The 25,364-nt window shown below is 36.4% G+C and overlaps 1 protein-coding gene across 2 annotated transcripts in view; it reads right to left on the bottom strand.

The window, feature by feature from the left end:
- The window catches only part of CDH9 (cadherin 9), a 139,255-nt gene that overhangs the window by 90,017 nt on the left and 23,874 nt on the right, over positions 1–25,364 (bottom strand). For both annotated transcript variants that reach the window (XM_005604334.4, XM_070245948.1), the window contains exon 2: positions 4,744–5,020. In XM_005604334.4, coding sequence (XP_005604391.3) covers positions 4,744–4,971 — 228 coding nt within the window. In that variant the 5' untranslated portion in view covers positions 4,972–5,020. The remainder of the gene's footprint in view (positions 1–4,743; positions 5,021–25,364) is intronic.

Below are 25,364 nucleotides of genomic sequence, written 5' to 3'. Positions count from 1 at the left end.
ATACGTTCTTACTTCTTAGTTTTAAACAACCAGCCTATAAAGAGAATTTTGGAATACAATGTGCCCATAAATCAGAAGTGGCTGCTACATATACCACACCATAAGTAATGACATTCTAAATCCTTGATAAAGATAATTTATTTAGATTCTGAAAAGCACAGTAAAGTACTATAAAAATTTATCAAATATCCTGCAAGAAATGTGAGACTTTATTTCTGTCTCTTTACTCATCAAACTGCCATACCCTAAAAAGCTAGGAGAAAATTGCCTTAAGTACATTATTTTATATATGCTTTGGGGAAATATCAATATTCAGTGCATATATCAAGATATATACATGCAAAAGAGAGTCATCCCAGTTTGATTACTCAATCTGATATAAACCAGACTCCTATCTATTTTGCAGTTGGTCCCTGTGTTTTCCATTGCTTTAAGTAACACCTAAACCAATTGTATCCGGTTGTAACCGACAGCTTGATAACTGTTAAAACCCCCTTCCATTATAGGATTCCATGATTATGCTCATGATGATTTCAGCTATGGAATAGAAAAATGTTTTTGAATTAAAACTATGAAAAATTGAGAGCTAACTGTAAAACAGAAATCTTACTGTATTTAGATGGTGATGACAGATAGGTGGTTCCATGGCACTATGTCGATTGTCCTGAGCAAAGAATATGCTAAATATATATCTTTGAATTAAAACATAGTGGTCAACCAACTTGATATTTCAAAATTATTTTATGAATGCTAATGTTTTCTTTCAAAAAGAATACACACTATGCCAGTAAGTTTGGTTTTTCTTCATGCAATATATGTGCTTTAACAACCAGATATTAAAATCAAATACTTAAATTCTGCTCAATTCTCCACAATAATAGGCAAATAATCAATTAATTACCAATCCATGATAACTAGGGCTTCCTCAGCATCTAGATCTAATGTATAAAAAGTTAAGTGCATGTGAAGATTCTCTAACAGAATAATAGGAGCCTTTGCTATGCTTCTTGTTAAAATTATTTTAATTCTTCTCTTAAGCAATATTACTATTCTACCTAAGTAATTCAGTCACAAGTGTCTTCAAATTACAGGAAGCTATAGGGCAATTGTTAAGACTTTGTAATCCTCTTCAGTAAGAACCAAAGATTTCCTTTATTACAGAAAACAAAATTAGCGAATCTGATAGTTTCAGTCAAAAGTAAGAAACCAAGCTTCAGATTGCATTATTGTGAAAGCAAAAACTTGCTCTTGGTTTCAACATTTTTGACTTTTCTCTCCTGTATTGCAAATGTCTGAAATGACATAAGGAAATATTCTACACTATTTTATTATAAAAATATCACTATAATTCCTTTTTTTTTATGAGGAAGAGTGTCCCTGAGTTAACATCTGTGATAATCTTCCTCTACTTTGTATGTACATCACCGCCACAGCATAGCTTGACAGGTAGTGTGTAGGTCCATGCCTGGGATCCGAACCTGCAAACCCTGGTGCCAAAGCAGAGCATGTGAACTTAACCACTACACCACCAGGCCGGCCCCCATAATTCGCTTTTTTGCTCCTCCAGTCCATCCTGACAATGAAAGCAAACTGATCATCCCAGACTTGTGCTCCACTCATAAAGAATTTGTACAAGAGTTTTCAACAGGGACTTACATGCCACACTGTATGTAAAAACAACTTAGCATGGAATTCTGGGCCTTGACAGTAGTGGTCTAACTCATCTCATTAGACTAGTTCTTGTGTGTATGCGTGTGTGTGTGTTTCTTTTATCGTGCCATTTGCAACCCCACCTCCTTAGATTTATCGACATGCAAATTTCTATTAAATTTTTACCAACATTTCCTGCCCACAGATACAGGCCCCTCCACAATTCTAGAAAATATCAGAAATTTAGAGTTAAAGAAAGCTTAATGACAACTTAATCTAACCCAGCAAGAATCTGAGGCTGGAAAGATTAATTGACTTCTAAGTTTTGCACAATTATTGAATGGCCCAATCAGGACTGCACCTTGTGAGTTGCACATTTGTGTGCAAGTGTTTATTTTATCAAATTTTGCTGATACTACTTTTCTTGTTTGAAAACATCTTCCTCTAAATTCAAGATCAAATCCTAGATTTTACATCTAAGGATTATATATCCGTCCAACATTATGTAATTTTATATCACCTATAAATTAATACTAGTCTTATTTTCTGCGGTACTTAGCTTCTATAAAACAAAGAAAAATCTATGAAAATCACTCCCATTTGAAATTACCTATTCTTTCCCAATCATGGCGCATGGTAAATATGGTAGGCCTTTATTTCACCTGGGGTATTGCCAATGCGATGGACCCTGGAAGACTAGATTTGAGTTTACCCAGGGCAACCAGAGTAATGTGATCAAAAAGACAATCTGTGTGGTGTTCAAGAAGTTAAATCCTCTTCAGAACTCATACGTTTTGCCAAGTTCAGGGGTAAAGGCCTAGCCAGTCTCTGTATATACAACTGAATAACGATGTCAAAACCCAAGAGAGCAGGAGAGTTTCTAGACCCTTAAGAAATTAATAAATGCTAAGTAGTTGGAAGTCCATTTTTATAGTAAACTAGATATGTGGTGCATATCTAAGACAAGGCCTTATTGCAAAATAGAAAAAGTAATTTATTTATTTTTCAAGAAGTAATACAGGTGTTTTATTTTGTTGAAGTTTCTCTTTCATATGCATATTATTTTCCTTGGATGATATAAAAATAGTTGACACATAGTTTTGGTTTGATTATGCTCACTTGACGAAAATTCTGATTATTTTAATGGGTTTTCCATTTTTGGCGGCTCATGATCTGATTGTCAAGGATAAACAGGTCCAAAAAATTGAATGTCTTAGCTTGTCGATGGGTGAAAAAAGAGGTTATTTTCCCAAGACAAGCGATAAAATATTTTGTGAAAAGTAATTAAATAAAAGTATGCATACACTTTTAGCAACTATTTTTGACAGATTACAGAACTAACTAAAAATAAGCAAGATAGTACAAAAACATCTAAAGTATAATGTATATTGTAAATTGTTAGTACAATAATCATGGTCAATTAATCCATTCACACTGTTTTTAGAAGGAAGTATTTTTGTTTACAGCTAAAAATAAATGCTTCTAGTGGAGCTTTGATTGCCTTATGATTACAAGGATCTCTTTTTATCTGCGGCTATTCGTCTGTATCTCTGAATCCCCAAGGATGAAACCCTTTATGTAAGACCCCATGAACTGAATGTGTCCTTTATACATTGCCTTAGGAAAAGAATCATAAGGCAATTTCAAGTCTTTAGACACAAACATTTGTCAGTTGAACCTGAAATATCCTGGTGTTAGTTATTAACTATAGTGTGAAAAGTGATGTTAAATGATGGATGCTGGAGGATGCCATATGACTCACCTGAGGAGAAATAAGAGAGAAAAAAGAATCAGCAAGTGAACTGTATGTGGCAAAATGAGTATGACCTATGGAACCAGAGGAGTGAGATATCAAAAGAGAGGAAATAATAGGCTTCTGATAAAGAAAGCTGCATTTGAACAAATATACCGTCCCACATAGGAAATGAAGAATTAGATCAAGATTTTGGCAATTTCACAGATAAATGTATTTCTGGTTTACAAACAATAAGCATGACTTTTGCGATATCAGATACTTTTTATGTTTTCGTTTTTGGCCAATTATATCTCATTTGCCTTCTGCTGCCCGTGAGTCAAATAAGACTTATACCACTACAGTCACTTCTAGCATCACGTGCCAAGAATCAAGAAAAATAAATATATGATCTACAGGAGATGTTAGTATTCATAATTGTTTATTTTGTTTTATTGTCAAAATCTGAAAGTACCTCAGCACTGGGCATAAGTTGGGGATAATCTACAGTGAGCAAAGGAATTGTCCTGCGTATAAAATAGAATAAATGAGATTGGTAAAGGGAAGATACAGAAATAGAAAATCTGGACTTTGGAAAGATCCTGTCACCTATTTTGAGACACAGGAAAGAGAAAAAGAGAGGTAATGGATCTACTTCCTCAAAATTGAATACTCCCAAGAAGGGAGTTACATATTCTCTATTGCCATTTCCTTCTGACTGCCAATGAGCAGCCATCGATGTTGCTGCTACTGGGATGGTATTAAATATTCCTAAAGGTAGTATCTTCTCGCTACTTCTTTTTTCTTTCTCCCTCATTCTGCCTTGAACCCTTTGTTCGGGATTACAGGCACGAAGTAGTTCAGTTTGATATTAAGAAACAGAAGCATCTAGAAGTATTTGTGTTCATTTATTTCTCATACACAACATACTATTCTTAATTATGATAAATTACTCATCAGGAGCAACCAATATATTTAGTAATTTTTGGTATATCACAATTGCATTTTATTTTGCCTCATATAACACACCAAGTTATTATTTACCCATGACTTTAAATTTTTAATCTTTATATACATACACACAAAATTAAATCATATTTAGCTGATTAATAATGAATCAAGTCCACAGATGACTGACTGTATTTTGAGGCTCACTGTAGATACTGACTTACATTCAGCTCTCTGAATAAATCACATTTCCTGTCCTTCCCCACTGAAAGAATCTGCGACATTATGCCTTCTGCACCTTGTGATTAGTCAAACATTTCTGAATGATCACTAATGACGTGGAAAGTTGTTGTAAAAAATAGGTAAATTGCTATCACTTTCAGCTTCTACATTTATCATATAAAAATCCTTACCTTGCCTACATATTGTGTGTCTGTACCTGTGTACTCCTCCAACAAGAAGAACTGGTTCCACATCCAGCCGCGCTTGGTACGATGCAGCATTTTACCGTTGTCTTTTGTCAGACCCACTATCCTTTTGTTTGGAAAATCACCACTAACTTTTTCTTGTAATGGGATGGAATCAACCGTGTGAAACATGCAGGTCCAGATGAATAGTGGTAGGCAGTGGTAAGCCCCCATTATCTGCAGCTTCAGCAGGATGTCAGATTCAACGTGCTATCTGTTTCCCCTGAGGAGTAGGGAGAGAAAAATGGTTTATTAGATTGTGTTTCACTTTCACATAACCTGTCAACCATAAAACTTTTCTAAATGTTATTTAAACTTTATAAATAATATAAATACATTATTTTTCCATGTTACCTCAGTGAACTATCGTTAAAAAAATATATCATGTAGACAAGTAGGGAGACATATATAGTGCAAATAGACTAAACAGGCATTTAATACCTGACTCTAATATCACTATATCGTAGTATATAAATGTGAATATATTTTTAATTTAAAATACTAAGTATTTTGAAAAAAAATAAGCCTACAATATACCAAAGATCATATTGAGTGTTCCTAAAGTCATTAAGATTAATAAAAGTAGAATATTTATTATTGTATACATATATTTATGAACCTATATAATTTTAATGAAACACTGTTTTCTTTCTACCATCTACCAACTTTTACCAGCTGTTTCTCCCCCTTCTCTTCCTTCTCCTCCTCCTCCTTGTTCTTCCATGATATGATATGTTGAGAGGTTGCCTCAAGGCAAATTAAATGACACCAAATGTACTTTGGATTGTGTCTTGCAATACCTAGCACTGTACCATATTGATCCTTTACAATTAATAACTTTTTTTTTTTTCCAAAACTCAGTTAAGTCACTCAAATCTGTTTCAGATTGAGAAGAAGATGCTTTAAATGGAAACATTTCACCTGATAATTAAAAACTACAACACATATTTATTTCCTAAAATAATGAAAAAAAGGAGCACATTGGGGCTGACCCATGGCGGAGTGGTTAAGTTCACTGGGCTGCAGGCGGCCCAGTGTTTCGTTGGTTCGAATCCTGGGCGCGGACATGGCATTGCTCATCAAACCACGCTGAGGCAGTGTCCCACATGCCACAACTAGAAGGATCCACAACAAAGAATATACAACTATGTACTGGGGGGATTGGGGGAGAAAAAGAAAAAAAATTTTTAAAAATTAAAAAAAAGGAGCACATAAAATCGGTACTGTACAGTTAGATATTAGGTATAGAGTTTCACCTATGGGATAATTTGATCCAGGATTTTGAAACAATGTCTCTCTATGGAGAGAGTAAGTTGATTCTTCTGGACGTAAAAACAATAGTTCATTTGGTATTTATGAATTAATTTTATTTATTAGCAAATTGGTTTAATTTGTAAAGCACTTAATTTAGAAGATGCGAGATGATAATAATGAGGCTGCTGCTGATGATAATGAAGCAGCAACAGACACCCATCTCAAACTGGCGTTGGCAAAAAAAAAATTAATTGGATTATAAAAACAAATTAAGTGTGGAAAGGAAAGAATGAAAGGAGCAAATAAGCAACTGGGCCTTTTCTGCTCATAAAAACTAGAATTTGTGGCTTGGGTACTTGAGTACTATTCTCTTTCTCTCCCTCCTTCTCTCTCTCCTCCCTCTTCTCTCTTGCTTTGAACTAAGCCACCTAAACCTGATGGAATATAGAAATACATGGAATTCAGATTTAACATCTTTCAGTCCAGAAAGCAACTGGTAGTCTTTTCTAATTTGAGTTTAAAAAATACTGGAAATGGGAGCTGGCCCAGTGGCCCAGTGGTTAAGATCACACGTTCCACTTTGGCAGCCCAGGGTTCACTGGTTCAGATCGCGGGTGTAGACCTACACACCACTTTGTCAAGCCATGCTGTGGCAGGCATGCCACATATAAAGTAGAGGAAGATGGGCACGGATGTTAGCTCAGGGCCAGGCTTCCTCAGAAAAAAAGAGGAAGATTGGCAACAGATGTTAGCTCAGTGCTAATCTTCCTCAAAAAAAAAAAAAACCCAAAAAATCCTGGAAATGGACTCTGATTTCCCTGGCTTAGGGCAGACGCCCACTCCTGGATCATACATCTGTGGATTCAGTTGCAGTTATCAGGGCAGAAAGGTCAAATATAAGCCTCTACCTTGGCTTTATCCCTTATTATCTGTGAAATCTGGGCACATTTACCCACCTCACTAGGTCTCAACTACTTGTTCTATCAAAGGAGAATAATTAGTGCCTGACTCATAAGGTATTGTTGTTAATTTATTTTGAACTTTATGAATACAAAGTAATAGTTATTTGTATTACAAGGACTTATTTTATTTTTACAACAGCATATACCTATGAGACAACTGAGGCACGAAGAATTTAAGTGACTTGACAAAGATCACAGAGGTAGGAAGTGTTGTAACTGGTTTTTAGACCCACAGTCTTACATAGTATTTTATGTAATATAATACACAGAAAGAAGTTAGCATAGTGGTAACATACAAATTGTCAACATGTTATTGTTTTCATCATGAACATCATCATCATCATCATCAACCCTGGTTGCTCCCAGTATAGCCATGGATAGATAGATAGATAGATAGATAGATAGATAGATAGATTTCGAAATAGCAGGGTAGAGAATGGTGATTGGCAGATAATAGTATAGATGCTTACTCTGGTCAGAACTATTGGCTCTGTCTAGCGCATATGTACCCTAATTTCCATACCTATCATTAGTATTTATTTTTTGAGGAAGATTAGCCCTAAGCTAACATCTGTGCCCATCTTCCTCTATTTTATATGTGGGACACCTGCCACAGCATGCTTTGATAAGCAATTCGTACGTCCATGCCTGAGATCCGAACCAGCGAACCCCAGGCTGCCTAAGCGGAGTGCATGAACATAACCACTGTGCCACCAGGCCAGCCCCCCATACCTATTATTTTAAAAATTCTCCTGCTTAACAAAATATACACATATGGCCACACATACTCCAGAATGAGAGAAATCAAAGTCATACCACATGTTGACTCTCAGGTGATGGTAATTATTTATAAGGACTTTTATGGCTATTCATAATATTGTAAACTACAAGAAATTGGTAAATGTAACCACAAGCAATGTAAAAACTCTGAGAGAAATATTAGAAAACTACAATGCCAGATAGTGCTTGGAAAAAGCGTAATGGAAAAGTACCATCTAGTGGCCAGTAGCTCAGAACACGCCCTAATTTTGTTGCTCAGTGATGGCATAGTGGAAAATGCGCAGCCACAGAATCTCAAGGACACCTGACACCTCACTTTGATAAAATACAACAAATTCCTTAGTCGACCACACTGGGTACCCTGATTTTCCCGCTGAGAGACCTCTTTTGGCCATTGGTCTTGCCGATCACCTATTCCACCCATCTTGCTGGGTGGAAGGTAAGCCTTTCAGGAGAAAAGTCCAGTTGTATTAGATGAAGCCAGAGACTCTGGCAGAGGCCAGGATGCCATGGGCCTTTATAAGCTAGAGTAAGAAATTTGCATTCATTTTCAGTGCAAAGTACTTGAAGAGTTTAACATGACACGTCTAGGAAAGATCAATCTGGCTGCACAGTAGAAAACAGCTTAGAGGGAAGGAAAGGGATTTGGTTAAGGGGGAGACTGGACAGGGCCTATCACTCTAGTCCAGAAAGAGATGTAGATGGCATCTAGAGAGGAGGTTTGAAGTGGACACTGATTCTGCTCAGGTTCCCTTTGATTCTTTTGTTTGTTTATTTGCTTTTCCAGTTTTGTTGAGAAACAATTGACATACGTCACTGCATACAGCATGATGGTTTGATGTACCTATATTATGAGTGATTACCTACCACAATAGGCTACACGGACAGACACACACACACTATATACACGACAGTATATGCATGCTTTTGCTTCTAATGGCATGCACCTGCAACTCTCTTTGGAGGACTTCCCTTGCCTACTGAAGCCACTTTGCACACATGCACAGGGAGCCTAAACTGCCTGCAAGTTTACAATCATCTCCCACAAAGTCCCCGAGCCATCATCTAACAGGTGCAGAAGTATAAAAAGCCACCCGTTATTTACATCCCAGAGCTCCACTCCAGCATCATGCTGAGGCTGGAACTCGGAAGGAAATCACACCCTTGTTTGGATTCTTCTTCCTGTCCTGCTTTCCCACCCTCTCCCTCACCTCCTGACCTGAAAGCAACTGGTTAACAAATCACTGGCACACAGATCCTTGCCTCAGGGTCTGCTTCTGGGGAACCAGACCTAAGACATGGATGCAATCCACATATTCACATATTCAGAAGAATAAATACTGCTTTCCCACGTATAGTTTATGGAGGATGAAAAAAGAGGAGAAATAAAATTCCTAGATTATGATTTTGTGAACTGCTTGGATGAGCGAGCCATTTATTGAGTGCCATTTACATCAGGGGAAAAGATGACCTATTGGAAAAATAAAGAATCAATTTTTTCTTATTCTGGTCAAAGTAAAGAACTTATTTTTAGACTGCTACCAGCAACTTTTCAGCATAATTAATAATAAGCAGCAAAGTGATTCATTGTCCTCCTGATTTTATATAATTTAATTATTTATTTATGACAACTCTTTAAAGTAGATTCTTCCATAATCCCTCATATTATTATGAGGGAACTGAGGCACAGAGAGGATAAACGATTGCCCAAATTTATATACATAGAGACAGAAGAACCGAGAATTAAATCCAGACATTTCCTTGCACTTGGGGTCTGCTACTCCAGAAGTAGCCCACTGACATCGGTGATGCTGGCAGGCGGCGTTTATTCTAACTTGCTTTCTGTGTTGTAGGCACTCTGCTCAGTCTTTTTCGAGCATTGTTTCTTTAACTCTCCTCACAGCAATGTTACGAGGAAGGTATGACCACATTAGATGGATATGTAAACCGAGGCTTGCTTGTTGAGGTAACTTGCTAACATCACAGGGTAGTAGTCACCTGTGGGAAAAGTGGAAGTCATCCAGGATTTGACTTCTGTTGGACTGATGTCAGTTGTGATGTCAATGCTCCTGGATATTAATTGTGCTGCTGTTAAGTAATCTAGCTCCATACGCATCCACCTGGAGCCTTATTTCACATGCTTTAAGAGCCTGCCCAGCTCAGGGTCTGTGTCTTCAGTCATAGTCTGACCTGAAACAATCTTAGCTGGCTCATCCATAGCCATCTCCTTCTCGTTATTTTAAGTCTCTATATCATATTCTGCTTTCCTCAGAAGTCTTTTATAGCAGCTTTTTCAAAAATATCTTACTCCACTCCAGTCTCTATTGATTTCTTTCATATCATACATTTATTTCCTTCATATTATTTACCATGTCTTTAATTATCCCTTTCATTTAGTGGATTATACGTTTACTGACTATTTTCTTTAGTTATAATGTAACTTGTACTGTGGTAAGATATATTGTAAAGCAATATATTCTGCAAAAAGCAGTTATTGACAATAGGTACTTAATATGTATTTATAAAATTAATTGGTTAATTGAGTCATGCCTAAAATGGATAATTCCCAATTTGATTCTGTGATCACACGTGAGATGCACTTAATATTCCATTGCATAAACAAGATAATAAAGATATGGAGGGGGCTGGCCCGGTGGTGCAGCGGTTAAGTGCACACGTTCCGCTTCGGCAGCCCAGGGTTTGCTGGTTTGGATCACGGGTGTGGATATGGCAGTGCTTGGCACACCATGCTGTGGCAGGCATCCCACATATAAAGTAGAGGAAGACGGGCACGGATGTTAGCTCAGGGGCAGTCTTCCTCAGCAAAAAGAGGAGGAGTGGCAGCAGTTGGCTCAGGGCTAATCTTCCTCAAAGAAAAAAAAAAAGATATGGAAAGAGATGAACTGGGAGGAAATGTCCCTTTTGAAAGAATTCTGGTGGGTTTTTTTCTAGCAAATAGATTACGATCTGCAGTGAAGTAAGAGTAATATTCATAAAAATCTGCATAACAATTAAATATGAACTTCACGACATGAGTGGTATAAACTATAAAATGTTTGAACTTTGAAGTCCTTTTATTACGTCTTCTTTATTTTCCTCATAATCCTTGGCATAATTCTTTCACATTTAGGAAATATTAGTGCACTGCTCCTGTGGCCAGTTTAACACCTGTACATTCCTCTGCTCTTAGACAAAAGTGCAGATTCCAAAAGATTTTTGTTGAGATTGGTTTTAAAGTTAGCAAGCTCTTATCCCATGGGGTTTATTAAAAATTCTTCATATCCTTTATTCATTCAATAGCAACAAGCTGATTACTAAATTTTCTATGCTTAATTATCTCTATCAGCCTTAAATGCTCTGCATTTTAATCACCATTTTTGTTGATAAATAAATACCATCAGATGCATTATAAAGTACAATATTTTAAATTTGGTTTAACTTTGATTTTGTAATCAGGGAATTCACTTGAATCTTGTTAACTTTAAAAATTGAAAATTGTTTTATTATTATTCCCTTAATTATATTTCTATTGCATTTGAGAAAAATGGCTGTTGGCTATTTGTGAGTCAAAAAAATGTGCATTATTGTAATTAAGTAGGATGTTCGGCATATAAAATCCACATCCAAAATTAAATTATATTAGTATTTGTATCCATATAGTTTAAACTCATAAAAAGTATTTTAATAATTCCAATCTTGTTTTTTAGGCAAAGTTTCACAGATGAAATGTACATATAACACAAGTGTATGTGATTAATTTTAGTGTCTTATTATACAATTTGTAATTAGCAACGTGCTTCCACATATATTAACCTATTTATCTTCAAAAAAACCACAATTGTGTGATATGGTCATATAATTTACATCCTTTTCCAGATGAAATATATGAGGTTTAGAGAGATGAAGAAAACCTAGTTATTTTGTGGTTTTGACAAAAGTCTTATGTAGCCCTTGGCCAGTCATCTTTCCAACACACTATTGTGTTTTCTTATATCCATTGGAGAGACAATTCTGACAGCTCAGTTAGGGAAATGATGCATATATAAAGAACAAATTCTAAGAATATAAACAGATACCAAAATTATGAGTCTTACATAGTCAAAGAACTATTTTGGGATATATGTTTTAACAAATCTATTTTTCATAATAATTGATAATTCTTACATTTATTTTATAAATATGTGTATGTATATATAAATATATATAATTGATCACTAGTTTTTTTATATTTATTTATTGTTTAATATATATATTTAAGGTCTCTGAAATCATTTGCTGATTTTTTTCCAAGAATTCCATGCCTAATTATTGTCATATGGTAATTTGGGATTCTATCCTTATTTAAATAAATGTTATAAAATGATTTAAAAAAAAACAGAAATTTATGGAAGAAATATGAGCTGCCAGCCTTGGAAAAGCAATCCTTAATAGTTAACACTACTAAACTCCAAGGTTTAAAAATTTATCTTTAGGTCTTCCCTAGAAAATTGACAGTATAAACTGATAACAGAAGAGAAGCTGTTGATTCAGATTTTGCCAATATTATCAAAATAATAATAATAACTTTATATAAAATAGAATATATAGAATTATAGAATGTAAAGGCATGTAACTACCTATTGCCAGAATCTGAGAAAAATAACCATGTCTATAAGGACAGTGGGGCTAGATTAAGCAAATAAATAATGATTGCTGACTCTCTACAGTATATGAAAAACAGATCGACTTTCAATAAAAAGGAGATAGGCAAGAAAGTTGTTTCCCAATATTGGTCCCCTGAATGAGGATATGGGGTATTAAAACTTATATATGATGCTCTACTACAAAGAGGTTTGAATTTGGCCAAAATTCTATTACATCTATTCAATTAATGCAATCCCTGTAATAGAAGAGGACAAGGGGAAAAAATGAGACAATTTAGGGGATATTATTTTGAAAAATTTGGGGTTTTTTTTGGTGAGACAGATTTGCCCTAAGCTAACATTTGTGCCAATCTTCCTCTATTTTTCTGGGATGTGGGACACCTCTACAACATGGCTGATGAGTGGAGTAGGTCCACACCCAGGATCTGAACCCGCAGACCCAGGCCACCGAAGTGGAGCATGTGGAACTTCAACCACTTGGCCACAGGCTGGGCCCCTATTTTGGACATGTTTTAATTTGGAGATAGGCCTTATAAGTAGTTCATTTTAGTCTGTCAAAGATGAAAAAACTATTAGGAGAGAGCTGTTTACATTCACAACTTGTTTAAGAATGTTGACTAACAAGGTGTTATTGGTGTAAGAGACAAGTAGAAGTAGAATTTGATATTATCACAAACAATAGGTGAACTTTTTAGTCCATGTATTCTGAAACACTGGAAACTAGACAGAAAGATTTACAAGGTGTTGTGGCAAAATTACATAATACGCAGCATGAAATTGGGCTACAATAAAGCTAATGGGCATGCACACCATTCAATCAGCATAAGCACATGCAATGACACTTTCATCTGAGGGAAAAAACAAAAACTAAAGCACAACAGAGGGTCTATCAAAATGTAGGAAATAAGATGAAGAGAGGGCTTTAAGTGAGAAAGAGTAATTAAGCTAGTGTAGAAGAGAGAAGTGTCCAGTCTTAACACTCTCACAGTCTGGATGGACTTCCCCTTAGATACATGAGCAAAGGAAAAGAAAGACAACAACAAATTTCATGGAGAATAAATCAATATCATTAATATATAAAGAATATTCTTAAAAACTAGTAACAAAATAGAGTTATATGTAAGTAAAAAGAAGTAAAATGAATGATAGACATGTATGCATTCATTGTCTAAACAGAAGTGATAAAAACCATGCCAAATGCAAAGGCTGTTCAGATACTGGCGATACAGCAATGAAGTAAACAAAGTACCTTATCCTGTTGACATGGTAGCAGAGGACAAATAAATGAAAAAACAACCAATAAATAAAATAAGTAGCAGATGGTGCTGTTATAAATAAAAATAAAGCAAGATAATTGTAAAATTTGCTATAAATTTACAGTAATCAAGACAAAATGGTTTTGGCAAAATATAAATTGATTGAACAGAATAAAAACTACAGACTTAGATCCATTCAATATAGTCAACCGATACTGGTAAAAGGGCAAAAACAATTGAATGTGGAAAGGATACATTTCTCAACAAACTGTGGTGGAACAGCTGGACATCCACATGCAAAAGAAAAATTTTTTTTGAGGAAGATTAGCCCTGAGCTAACATCTGCTTTCAATCCTGCTTTTTTTGCTGAAGAAGATTGGCCCTGAGCTAACATCTTTGCTCATCTTCCTCTGCTTTATATGTGGGATGCCTGCCACAGCATGGCTTGCCAAGCAGTGCGTAGGTCCTTGCCTGGGATCCAAACCGGCAAACCCCAGGCCACCAAAGCGGAGCACACAAACTTAACCAGTCCACCACTGGGCAAGCCCCACAAAATTATTTTTAAATGAATCTAGATACAAACTTTACACCTTTTGTATAAATTAACTCAATTTGGATCATAGATGCAAATGTAAAATGCAAAATTACAAAAAGATGAGCCAGGAGCATCTTGTAGTGCAAGAAAGTAAAGCAGTACTTACACACACACACACACACACACACACACACACCATAAACACTACACTGATGGGGCTACATCAAAGAGACACAGGATGAAAAAGTTCTTAATGGCCAAAATTGGAGCAGTTTGAGCAAGAAATTAAATAAAGAAGTATTGTACAATAAGTGAATGGGTAAAGGAAATATCCATAAGTTCATACTGTTATAAATAAATAATTCAATCAATACATGAATGGAGAAGAAGAGACAAATCTTCCTTAAGGATGAATTTCAAATAATTTGTATAGAAACTCTGCCCTTAAGGAGGAAGGCCGAAATGCCCACTTCATAAATATGGGATGCACACAGTAACTTCCTTCCAAAGAGTACAGAATGAAAATTGGGGGAAATAAGTTTTGTTTTGTTTTTAATGGAGAAACCTGACAAACACTATCTCAGCCAGGTGATCAAGGTCAATATCAACAATATTAAAGCAAGTTGATAGTAAGTACCCTTGATTTGATATCGTGAAAATGGCACTCTACCCCTGTGGTCTACTTCTCTAAGCCCATAAGTCCACTTTAATCAGAGAAAAACATGAGACAAATTCTAATAGAGGTGCATCCAGTAAGACACCTGACCAATACTCTCCAAAACTGTCTAGGTCATCGAGAACAAGAGAAGTCTGAGAAACTGTCTTTGCCTAGAGGAGCCTAAGGAGACATGACTACTAAATTAAATGTGATATCCTGGGTGGAATTCTGGAACAGAAAAAGTATTAGCTACAACCTAAGGAAATTTGAATAAATCATGGTCTTCAGTTAATAATATTATGTCAAAATTGGTTCATTAATTGTAAAAAATGTAGTGTACTAATTTCATATGTTAATAATACATGCAACTGGGTGAAGGGTATATTAGAACATTACGTACTATCTTCTTAATTTTTCTAAAAATGTAAAACTATACTAAAAATGAAGTCTCTTTAAGAAAAAATAAAGTAAATTTAATGGATAGAGGATAAATTATGTGTGTTGGGGGAGATACTGTTATTTTTGATAATATCATCAAAGAGGAGGCCTCTCAATTATGATGACTGCTGAACAGAAAGCTGAAGGAGTTAGGGAGTGAGTTATGAGGATTTCAACAGGAACAGCATTACAGCAAAAGGAGCTAACAAAATGCAAATACTTGACATGAAAGAAGTGGGGGAGAAAGGATGTTCATGCCAGAAGCCACCAAGTCACAGAAAGGATGTAGTGCACCTACAGCTGAGTGAACAAGGGGAGAGTCATGGACTGTGAAATCCAAGGGGCAGCAAGTTTCCCGAGTCTCACTGCCATGACAAGGAGGCTTAACCTTCATAATATTGACATCACATGAGGGTTTGTGGCAGAGGAGGATCGTGATGTGATGTTAAATGGTTAGCTCTGACCGACATACGATAAATAGACTTCACAAGGCAAAAAAGGAGACAAGAAGATGGACAGAAGACGATTGAAACAATCCTGATAAGAAAATGTTCTCACTGCGATGAAATTAGTAGAAGTGGAGGGGTTGGGAACAAACCCAAGGCTTAGGGTTGAGCAACAGATTAGAGCTGCCGCTTGCTGACAAGAGGCATTGGAGAAGTTCAGGTCATGCGTGGGAGTACAAAATCAAGACTGTGATTTTGAACATAAGATTGATACGCCTTATTTAAGATCCAAGTGAAGATAACCCATATGCATTTGGATAATCCAGTCTGGAATTTAAGGATTTGTCAGGATTGGATTTATAACATTGAGTTCCATCGGTACACTCCACGGTTATTAAAGATAAGAGAGTGGTTAAAACTCCACATAAAGCAAAACATAAGAATACGGTTTTAGTTTCAATGAAAAGTAAGAAAATGGAAATTTTATAGTTAAGGTTTGAGGTCACAAGGCTTGATATTTTTAAATGAAAGCTAAAAAGCAAGGAGAGAATTCAGTGCTGTTAAAGAGTACTAGGGTGGGCACAGTTCTTGGTATAAAAAAGGAAAACAAAATATTTCTTTGTGTTTATTAATGATGACAGTAAAATGTATAAAATTATGTTCAAAGTAATTTGTCAACAGCATCAAAGCCTTAAAATTGTTTACAGTTTTTGACTAAGTAATTCAAACTCTAGGAAAGTTTCTGAAGAAATCAGGCATTTGAAAGAGAGGTTTGGGTATATGCATGTTTATCAAAATATGATTTATTATTGGATGTACTGGACATGTTATGTTTGGACCTTCAGATCCACTCTCAGGTCTCCACTGTGATCAGTGCAGCAGGAGATACATTCCTAAGAACTGTATCAGTGGGCTCACTGATCCCTGGTTGAATTGAGCCAGTGTGAGGCACAGGTAAGAGATCAAGGGTGGGAGGAGAGGGAGGTCAATTTCCCCCACGCAGCACCGTTCAGAGTTGGCGCTTTTCTCTATAATGAGCAGTAGCTCCTTTCAGATAGATGGTGCTCTGTTAGAATAGCAGGGTACTCTCTCTGGAGTAGTATCTGCTCCAGGTCCCTTGTCGCTCTGTGCTGAAGGGGGGTAACAGGTGCACGCTATTGTGAATTCCTGCTATGGCACCAATCCTAGTTAGTTCCTTTAACTCTGCCCACACTCATCCCCCCATTACACCCTTCCCAGCCACTGAGTATGTCATCTGTTTCCTGCAAACATCCTGACAGAAACGTTGGTGAAAAGTTGGAAATGAACTAAATGTACCTAAAGATAAGGGAAGGAGAAATAAATCATGCCACTTACGTGTTATATAATGCCCTATCATGAAGCCATCAAAAAAATCCATGGATTAATTCTTTCACCAAATATATATAAGCACCTACTCTTTTCCTAAGCATTTTTTAGGTGAACAGAACAGCAGACTCCTTGAGGAGTTTACATTCTAAGAATATAGTCTAATTTAATAACGAGAGAGAGTTCATTTATGACATGTCCGTGCATAGCTTACTGACATTAGAAGTCATTTATTGAATAGTATTTACTCTACTGGGAAAATGAAACCAAAACTTAAATTTATATCTCAAATTTTTAATCAGTGGAGAAAAGTATAACTGAATTTTCTGCCTGTGGTTTAATGTCAGCTTTCAGTGTCAGAAATGAACATCAGAGTCTGTCAGATGCAAGTTAATGAGTGTGTCACGTGCATCAGCCTACACTAAGTAATTCTCATTTAAGAAAGAGCACATAGTGCTAAAAATTGTTCATATTTAAAACTGTATTCGATTTGATAGAGCTTCTTTCTTGAGTTAGCTCTAGAAAGCAACAGTGTAGACCAAACTGTTAGGCAGCCACGTCTTAGTGTGGGGAGAGGAAGTATGGGACAAGTGTGTGGGTGGTAGGATGTGCTTGGTGGCTGAGATTGGAGAGAGGAAGGGAAATTAAATAGCTATGGAAGAGCAAATTATAAAACAAATCTGCAAGCATTTGTAATGATTTCCACATTAAAGATGCAGAGAAGTTAATATTTTAACCAAATATGTAAGAGAGTATTATGGATTTTAAACAAGAATTTCAATGTTTTTTGTTTCGTGAATCTTTTGGTCAGTCTGATGGCAGAACAATGTTTTTAAAGCATAAATTAGATACAAAATATATAGTACTAAAAAGGAAATCATTTTATTAAAATACAGCTATTAAAATATTTTTAAAAAACAGTTGTGTTAAAATAGTAGATTTGCTTCTTAACTAATGAAATCAAAAATAAGACCCATCAGCAGATCTGATCAGTATCATAATTTCAAAGAAAAAATGAACATACAAGGTATTTAATTTCTACTGATGATAAAGTCACAGATACCTCTAATACTTCTGTGGATTGATATCCATAAACATAATTGAGGGATATGCTAAATTTCAATTAGAGATTAGCACAAATATTGATGTAATGTTTTTCAGTTTAAATTTATGGACTCCATGTTAGGATTTCTTAAAACTAGTTTCAAAATAAAAGGGGCTTAAATTTTTAAAAATATGTGATTTTACATTGACATTATCATGTAGCTGGAAGAGTAGAATGAACAGTAAAATGTGTAGAGAGGAAATACAGATTAATATTCTGAGTTTGTCACTCTCTTAATGAGCTTATGCCAGTTTATTAACTAGGTTTTATTTTCATTATATCTAGAATGGGAATCATAAGCTTACCTCATAAGGACATAAAATGTTATATAAAATCATGTGTATAAAAAGAACCTGAAATATAGTAGATCCATAATATATAATTATAGTCTTCCTTTCCTTCAAACTGAAACTATTGATTAGGTCATTATATAATTATATTCCATTAATGTGAAATAAAAAATATGCATTTGCCTAGGAAACTATAAATGAGAATTGAGAGGGTCATTGTAAACTATTACAATAACCATTTTAAAGGCATAAGCACACCCATAGTTTATTCTAAGCATTAACCTGGATTCTGTGGTAGATGCTATGGTGCTCCATGCAGATGCCATTTACCAAGCCAGTCTACCTACCAGCCAACTGCTATGAGGTTTGGCTGCTCACTGCTTATAGCTACCCCTTTCTTCTGAGAACTTTTTAGACTGATGACGACCACCAACCCAGGGAAATTACTCCATACTCACCACCATAGTGAATGACAGTGAGATACAAATATCCAGGCCTCTTGCCTCAAGGTGGGTCAATATTGCATTCCATTTTACATTCAGAGCCTTCTCTCTGTGGATCAGGCCAAGGCTAGACTCAACCTGAGACCACGTTGGTCGTTGGTGTTGTGTTCTTTCTCCTTCTCACTCCTGCTTCATTCCCTCACTTACAGTTTTCTCCTGAGAAGCACGTCTTCAATCCATCACCTGCACCTAAATCCAAGTCTTAGACTGATTCTAGGAAACCACTTAAGATTACATATGCTCTGAACGAACATCTGCTCTATGAGAAGTGAGCCATCCAGTTATTCTTCAAATATTTATCTAGTTCCTACTCTTACCAAGCACACAGCACACTTTAGGTACTTGAGATACAAACCAAACATAAAAAGACTCCTGCCCTTATGTAACTTACATTCAAGCAGGAAGAGACAAACACTATCCAATAAACATAATGAATATGAAAAACATACAGTATATAGAAGGTATTCAGTGCTATTGAAAAAAAAAATAGAGCAATATAGTGGGATCTCAGTATAGTGGCTAGGGAAAGGAAAGGAAGGGAAGGGAAATTCCAAGTTGGCCTCATTGGGAAGGTGTTATTTGAGGAAGTATTTGAAGAAAGAGGAGCTATCCAAGTAGGTATGTGGGAGAAGTATTTTCAGTGAGCATAAAAGATAGAGGAAGGGTCCTACAGCAATGGAGTGCCTACCTTGTTTCAGACATATCCATATACGAGAGTGAGGGTGAGGGTACAGGAGAGAGGACAGAGCAACGGAGAGAGTGCAGTGTTCTTGAAGCCCAGAGAAGAAAGTATATCAAGGAGGAGACGGTGACATGAAAACAAGTGATCAAAAATATGGGGGCTGAAAATGACTATTGGATTGAAACTTTACCCTTCACTGTGTAATTAATATATTGCAATACTTTTACGAGTAAGTGCAGATCGTCTTTTCCCTGGACTATTCAAATGGTCAACTGGTCTAACTTTTAATTCCTAGAACACGCTACAATCTTCCTTAGTGACAAATATATTTGCAAGTGTTCTTGATTTCACTTTTTTTTTTTTTTTTAAAGATTTTTTTATTTTTTCCTTTTTCTCCCCAAAGCCCCCCGGTACATAGTTGTGTATTCTTCGTTGTGGGTTCTTCTAGTTGTGGTATGTGGGACGCTGTCTCAGCGTGGTCTGACGAGCAGTGCCATGTCCGCGCCCAGGATTCCAACCAATGAAACACTGGGCCGCCTGCAGCTGAGCGCGTGAACTTAACCACTCGGCCACGGGGCCAGGCCCTTGATTTCACTTCTATGTGGAGTCAGCCTGAAAAACTGTTAAAACTTTAAGACTCACACTATTACAGCTCATTGTTTGAGAGAATGACCTCTGGAGCCCGGATGCCTGGTTTCAAATCCCAGCTCCACTAGTCCTAGCCAGGTGACCTTGAAGATGTTATTTAACCATTGGTTGCCCAGTTTCCTTGATGCACATGCTGTATTATTGTTACTTTATAGTGTTTTGAGTTAAATTAATTGATATCCATAGACCAAATAGAATAGTGCCTGAATATACTAGTTTGAACGGGCTAGTTAGTGCAATGATAACAATGTATTAAAACGGTAGTGCCCACAGCATGTTTATCACAGGTCAGCTAGTGAATGTTGCTCCACCTCTCCTTTATCAGAATTTCAAGCTAAGGGAGACATGCTCTAATCTCTACTTCCCCCATTGTTAAGGCAGGAAAAAAAAACAACTTTGCAATTGGCATGGCTCCAACCAGAATTAACACACATCAATTCCACTGACTTTTCATTGGCCAAATCAGGTTACTTTGTCTAATTTCAAAGGCATTGGTGAAGTACTTTCCCAGCAAACGCTCAGAAGTTAGAAATATTTGGTAAATAACACAGGGGATCATGACGATGCAAGCCTTGGTTACCAAATACGAGGTTGATTCTTTCCCCTGGAGAAAAGCATACAATAAGTACAACTCAAGAGTCACATCCCAGCTTGACATCAAGTTTAAACTGAGGGGATGCAGAAGGGGGATGTCATGTGGTAATCTCTATATCAAGTCCCAACAAGGCTTTTCATGACCAGAGACCTATGAGCAAAAGAGACAGCGTGTTTGCTCCTCACACATGCAATAAACAGTAGTGACACAAAGGCAGTATAAGCATAATAAATAGGTATTTATTTATTCTTCTGAAAGCCATGACCATTTTGAAATCCTGTTTGCATATTCTACTATACTTGGAATGGAGACTTAGGCCATTATTAGAAGTTACTCTTCATTTCTGCCTCCTGAAAGGTGTTCCCTTGTCTACTGTTCTTTGTGGCCCTTCACCTTCTGGAATTCTTTCATATTCATTGACCTCATTGACCACTTCTGAAGAAGGCGGTGGATAATATTGATCCTTGAGGGTTGAGCAGATTAGCCGGTTTATTGCTCATGGAAGTTCATGGCCCGAGGATCATTTTAACCTCAACGAGACTCAGAATTTTTCGGTTGGGGCTGGTGGTTTCTTTGCAGGACAACTCTTAAAAACTAAATCTTTTTTTTCTATTTGGCTTCAGTCAGCTCCATGTGTCAAGAGACACTTCATAGAAACATTTTCCATTTAAATATACTTCTTAAATTTTCTGTATTGATTTATTTTCCTACAACCCGGCCACAGGTCTTGCTATATCTACTTGATTACAGATTCCTTGGTCATATCAGCCTTTACTTGGTGAACCACAGCTTTAGCGTTTTTAACATGAAATATTTGGTCCAAGTGAAAGGATTTACTAGGAAATTTAACTGGGTCCTAAACCTTGTTGATATAATCCATTCAGAAGTTTTAAAAATAGCTGTGGTGTTCATTCTGTTGATTTGCATTTTGCTACCTAAATTTCAATCAGTCATTTTCACACAAAACTATTATTTCTCTTGTATCAGGGAACACCAAAAAAGTTGCCTCTTCCTCTCAACCTCCCGGTACCCCATTCATGCCATCAAACTGGAAATAACTCTCTGAATTTTTCTCTTTCTTATAGTACTTTGACGATAGAGCCATTGTGAAAAATACACCCTACTAATATTCTGTTTTGCCACATTTTCCCCTAAAATACAAGTTCATTGGGTGCAGGATCTGCCTTCTAAGTCATCACAAGTGATAGTTTACCTAATATTACATTCCTGTGAAATGAATTTCCATCTTTTAAGACTGATAAGGCTTTCTTCACTGCTGCATGACCAGGGCTTTAGTCAATGCTGCAAATTTTCTGTTTTCTTGTTAGGACAGCTTATCACTTCTAGTAGATATTTATGCACCAGTCACAATAGGCTAGGTATACTGTGGTAACAGAAAACTCTCAAAAGCTCAGTGGCTTTAGGAACAAGTGTTCATTCCGGCTCAGGGTATATGACGCTGTGCTTTTCCTGGGAGGCCATGATAAACCCAATCACCAGGAAGCCAAGGCAAAGGAAGGTCCATCACCACTCTCCCATGATTGCCAAGAGAAGAGTGAGGGAGCACAGAGAATCCCATGGTAGCCCTTAGGCCCTCCACACAGAAGAAACACACTCATTTGCACACTCATTTCAATGCGCAAAGCAGATCCCATAGTTAAGTCTAAATTCAGAGGTGGGGAAGAAGTACGAACAGTCTTATGATGGGTTTGGAAGAGAGAAATCCAAAAGGATTTGCTCAACAGTTCTGATGATTTCTTCACTAGCATATGAGAATCCTTGTTATGGGTTGAATCGTGTCCACCAAAAATACTCAACTCCTCACCCCCGGCAGCTGTGAATGCCAACTTATTTGGAAATAGAGTCTTTGAAGATGTAATCAAGGTAAGAGGAAGTCATCATGCATTAGAGTAGGCCCTAATCCAATATTTCTGACGTCCTTTTAAGAAGAGGAGAAGAGACACATATACAGAGGGAAGATTGCCATGTGTGGATGGAGGTGGAGATTGTAGTTATGCTGCCACAAGCCAAGCTACTAGAAGCTGGAAGAAAAAAAGAGGTATCTTTTGCTAGAGTCTATGGAGAGAGTATAGCCCTGCCAACACCTGGATTTCAAATATCTAGCCTTGATAACCGTAAGAGGATAAATTTCGGTTGCTCTAAGCCACCCAGTTTGTTATACTTTGTTATGGCAGACCTAGGAAACTAATATACTACTAATTAAGTATTAGTAATATTTCCTTGACGTTAGCAGGTAAAGTTAAGGGATTCTTTTTCTAGCTTGAGCATCATTGAGTCCATAATATTAAGGACGGAGAGTTCACATGAAGAGTTTTTAAGACCATAAACAAAATTGTTTCAAAAGGCTGTGCTCCCTGCTATGTAACTTTTGGAAAGACACTAACCTCTCTGTATGTCTCAGTTTCTTAACGTGTAAAGTAGGATAGTAATAATAATAATACTTATGGAGTTGCTGCTAATTCTCTTAAAAGGCTTAGAAGAATACTCAATTAAGCTTAGCTATCTTTAAACTTTCACTCTCTCTTTTCCAGACTATGATTAAAAACAGATATTTTTATTCATCCATATATTAGGTCATCTTGCACAGCACAGAGGAGAAGCTTAGAAATATATGTTGAGGGACTAAATAACTTACAATGCTTAATATTTAGTATATTGAATTACATGTATTATATCTTTATGTTTTCATGAATTCAAACTAGACGTATAATGTAATCTGGAAGAAAACTCTCATATCATTAAAATATAAAGTCATATATAAATCATGGACATTTCCATTTAAATATTTTCCTAAAAACTCTATGATTATCTTTAAAAATTAGATGAATATATTCTTTTCCTCAGCCCAGATGAATGAAACAACAGCAAAATGCCATTTACATTCTTGAAATGTACTGTGAAATAAGCTCTATCAGACAGATAGTAAAGATTTCTTGGCACTGATACCAATTTAAATGTTACTATAGCGATCACCATGGTAATGTTTTCAATTAGTGCTGCATAGTCACAGCATAACATGAGTCTAGTGTACCATTTGGCAACTTCATAAGGGATCTATACAGATTATTCAATTTTACCAATCAAAATTCTAAAAAAAAACAAAAACATAAAGCAAGCAACAACCATGAACTATCCCTAAGTTTCAAATTTCAAATACTCTTTAAACTTTAAAAATATTTTAGTATAAAAATACATTAACATGTTTACCTTGCAAGTCACCTATTATGAGCACAATACAGTTATAAAAAAATTTACTTAATATCTCATTATCAGACACTGATGTTAAAAACCCAGTGTTTATTTCATCTGGAAAGTCCATCTGAAAATAAACTCACATCTGATAGATAAATCATTATTATTAGATATAGGGAAGGAAAAGGGACATGATCATAATAACATAACAGTCATCTACGATTGTTACGTTTAGCATTTATAAGCACACATTATGGACCAGGCACTCTTCTAAGTGTCTCACAGTGTGTGGTAATCATTCATTCTGTTCACAAATAGCTTATGTTTCCATCTTCCTAGCCCATTGGGATGTGCTTCACTGCCATTTTGAAGTTCTGTGTGGCTATTTGGCAAGTGAAGTCTGAGGATGTGAGGCTTGTTCTTTCTGGGAAGGACGTTTATGCACTGCCACTATCTTTTTCCCTTTGCCATACCAAGTAGCAAGACTTCTCAGCTAGAACCCCAAATGAACACAACAAGACACTCACCAACCAACCCGCGTTGAGAAAAAATAAACTTTTTGTTTGTTTGTTTTAAGCCGCATTGCACACTCTAGTCCTTTTCGATTGATACATGTATCTTAAATCACATAACAGTTTTAAAATCCACACGATGAAGGTGCTACTATTGCCATTTTATACACAAAAAACATGAAAGTTCAGAGTGGTAAAATAAATTGTCTAAAACACACCTCCATTAGGTGGTGAGGGATAAAATAAAAACAGCTCTGAGAGCTGACAGCCAGTGCCCAGCCTGGCAACTCAGAGCCGGGCTACGGTTTCCCTTGCTGAGCAAAAGCAATTTAACAGAATAGCATCATCAGATGAGCTCACTCAACAGCTGTGGGTGAAGAGGACAAAAGCACTAGGCACCCCCAAAATGACCAATTCGCTTCCTCTCCTCATTACTACTTCTTTACTAAAGGCAGTGTCAAATTGTTTTTCCAGATTCCTGTATAGAAATTAATATACATCTTCAGAAACACCTCGATTTCCTGATATTATCTGACTAAATGCTCATCCCTGCTTTGATAAGCACTTCCCAAGTGCCCTAGTACATGCCCAAACTCTATAACAAGTCTATCCTAACTCCCTGTGACCAAATTTCCCCATGATGGGCAATATGCCTTATTGCAGGAAGTTAATACACCTAACTTTGACTACAACCATGTTC

Source organism: Equus caballus, chromosome 21 (genome assembly GCF_041296265.1).
Source record: "Equus caballus isolate H_3958 breed thoroughbred chromosome 21, TB-T2T, whole genome shotgun sequence".
NCBI classification, from domain to species: domain Eukaryota; kingdom Metazoa; phylum Chordata; class Mammalia; order Perissodactyla; family Equidae; genus Equus; species Equus caballus.
Note: the sequence above shows the minus strand (reverse complement) of the source record. Positions and strands in the feature narration are given on the sequence as shown.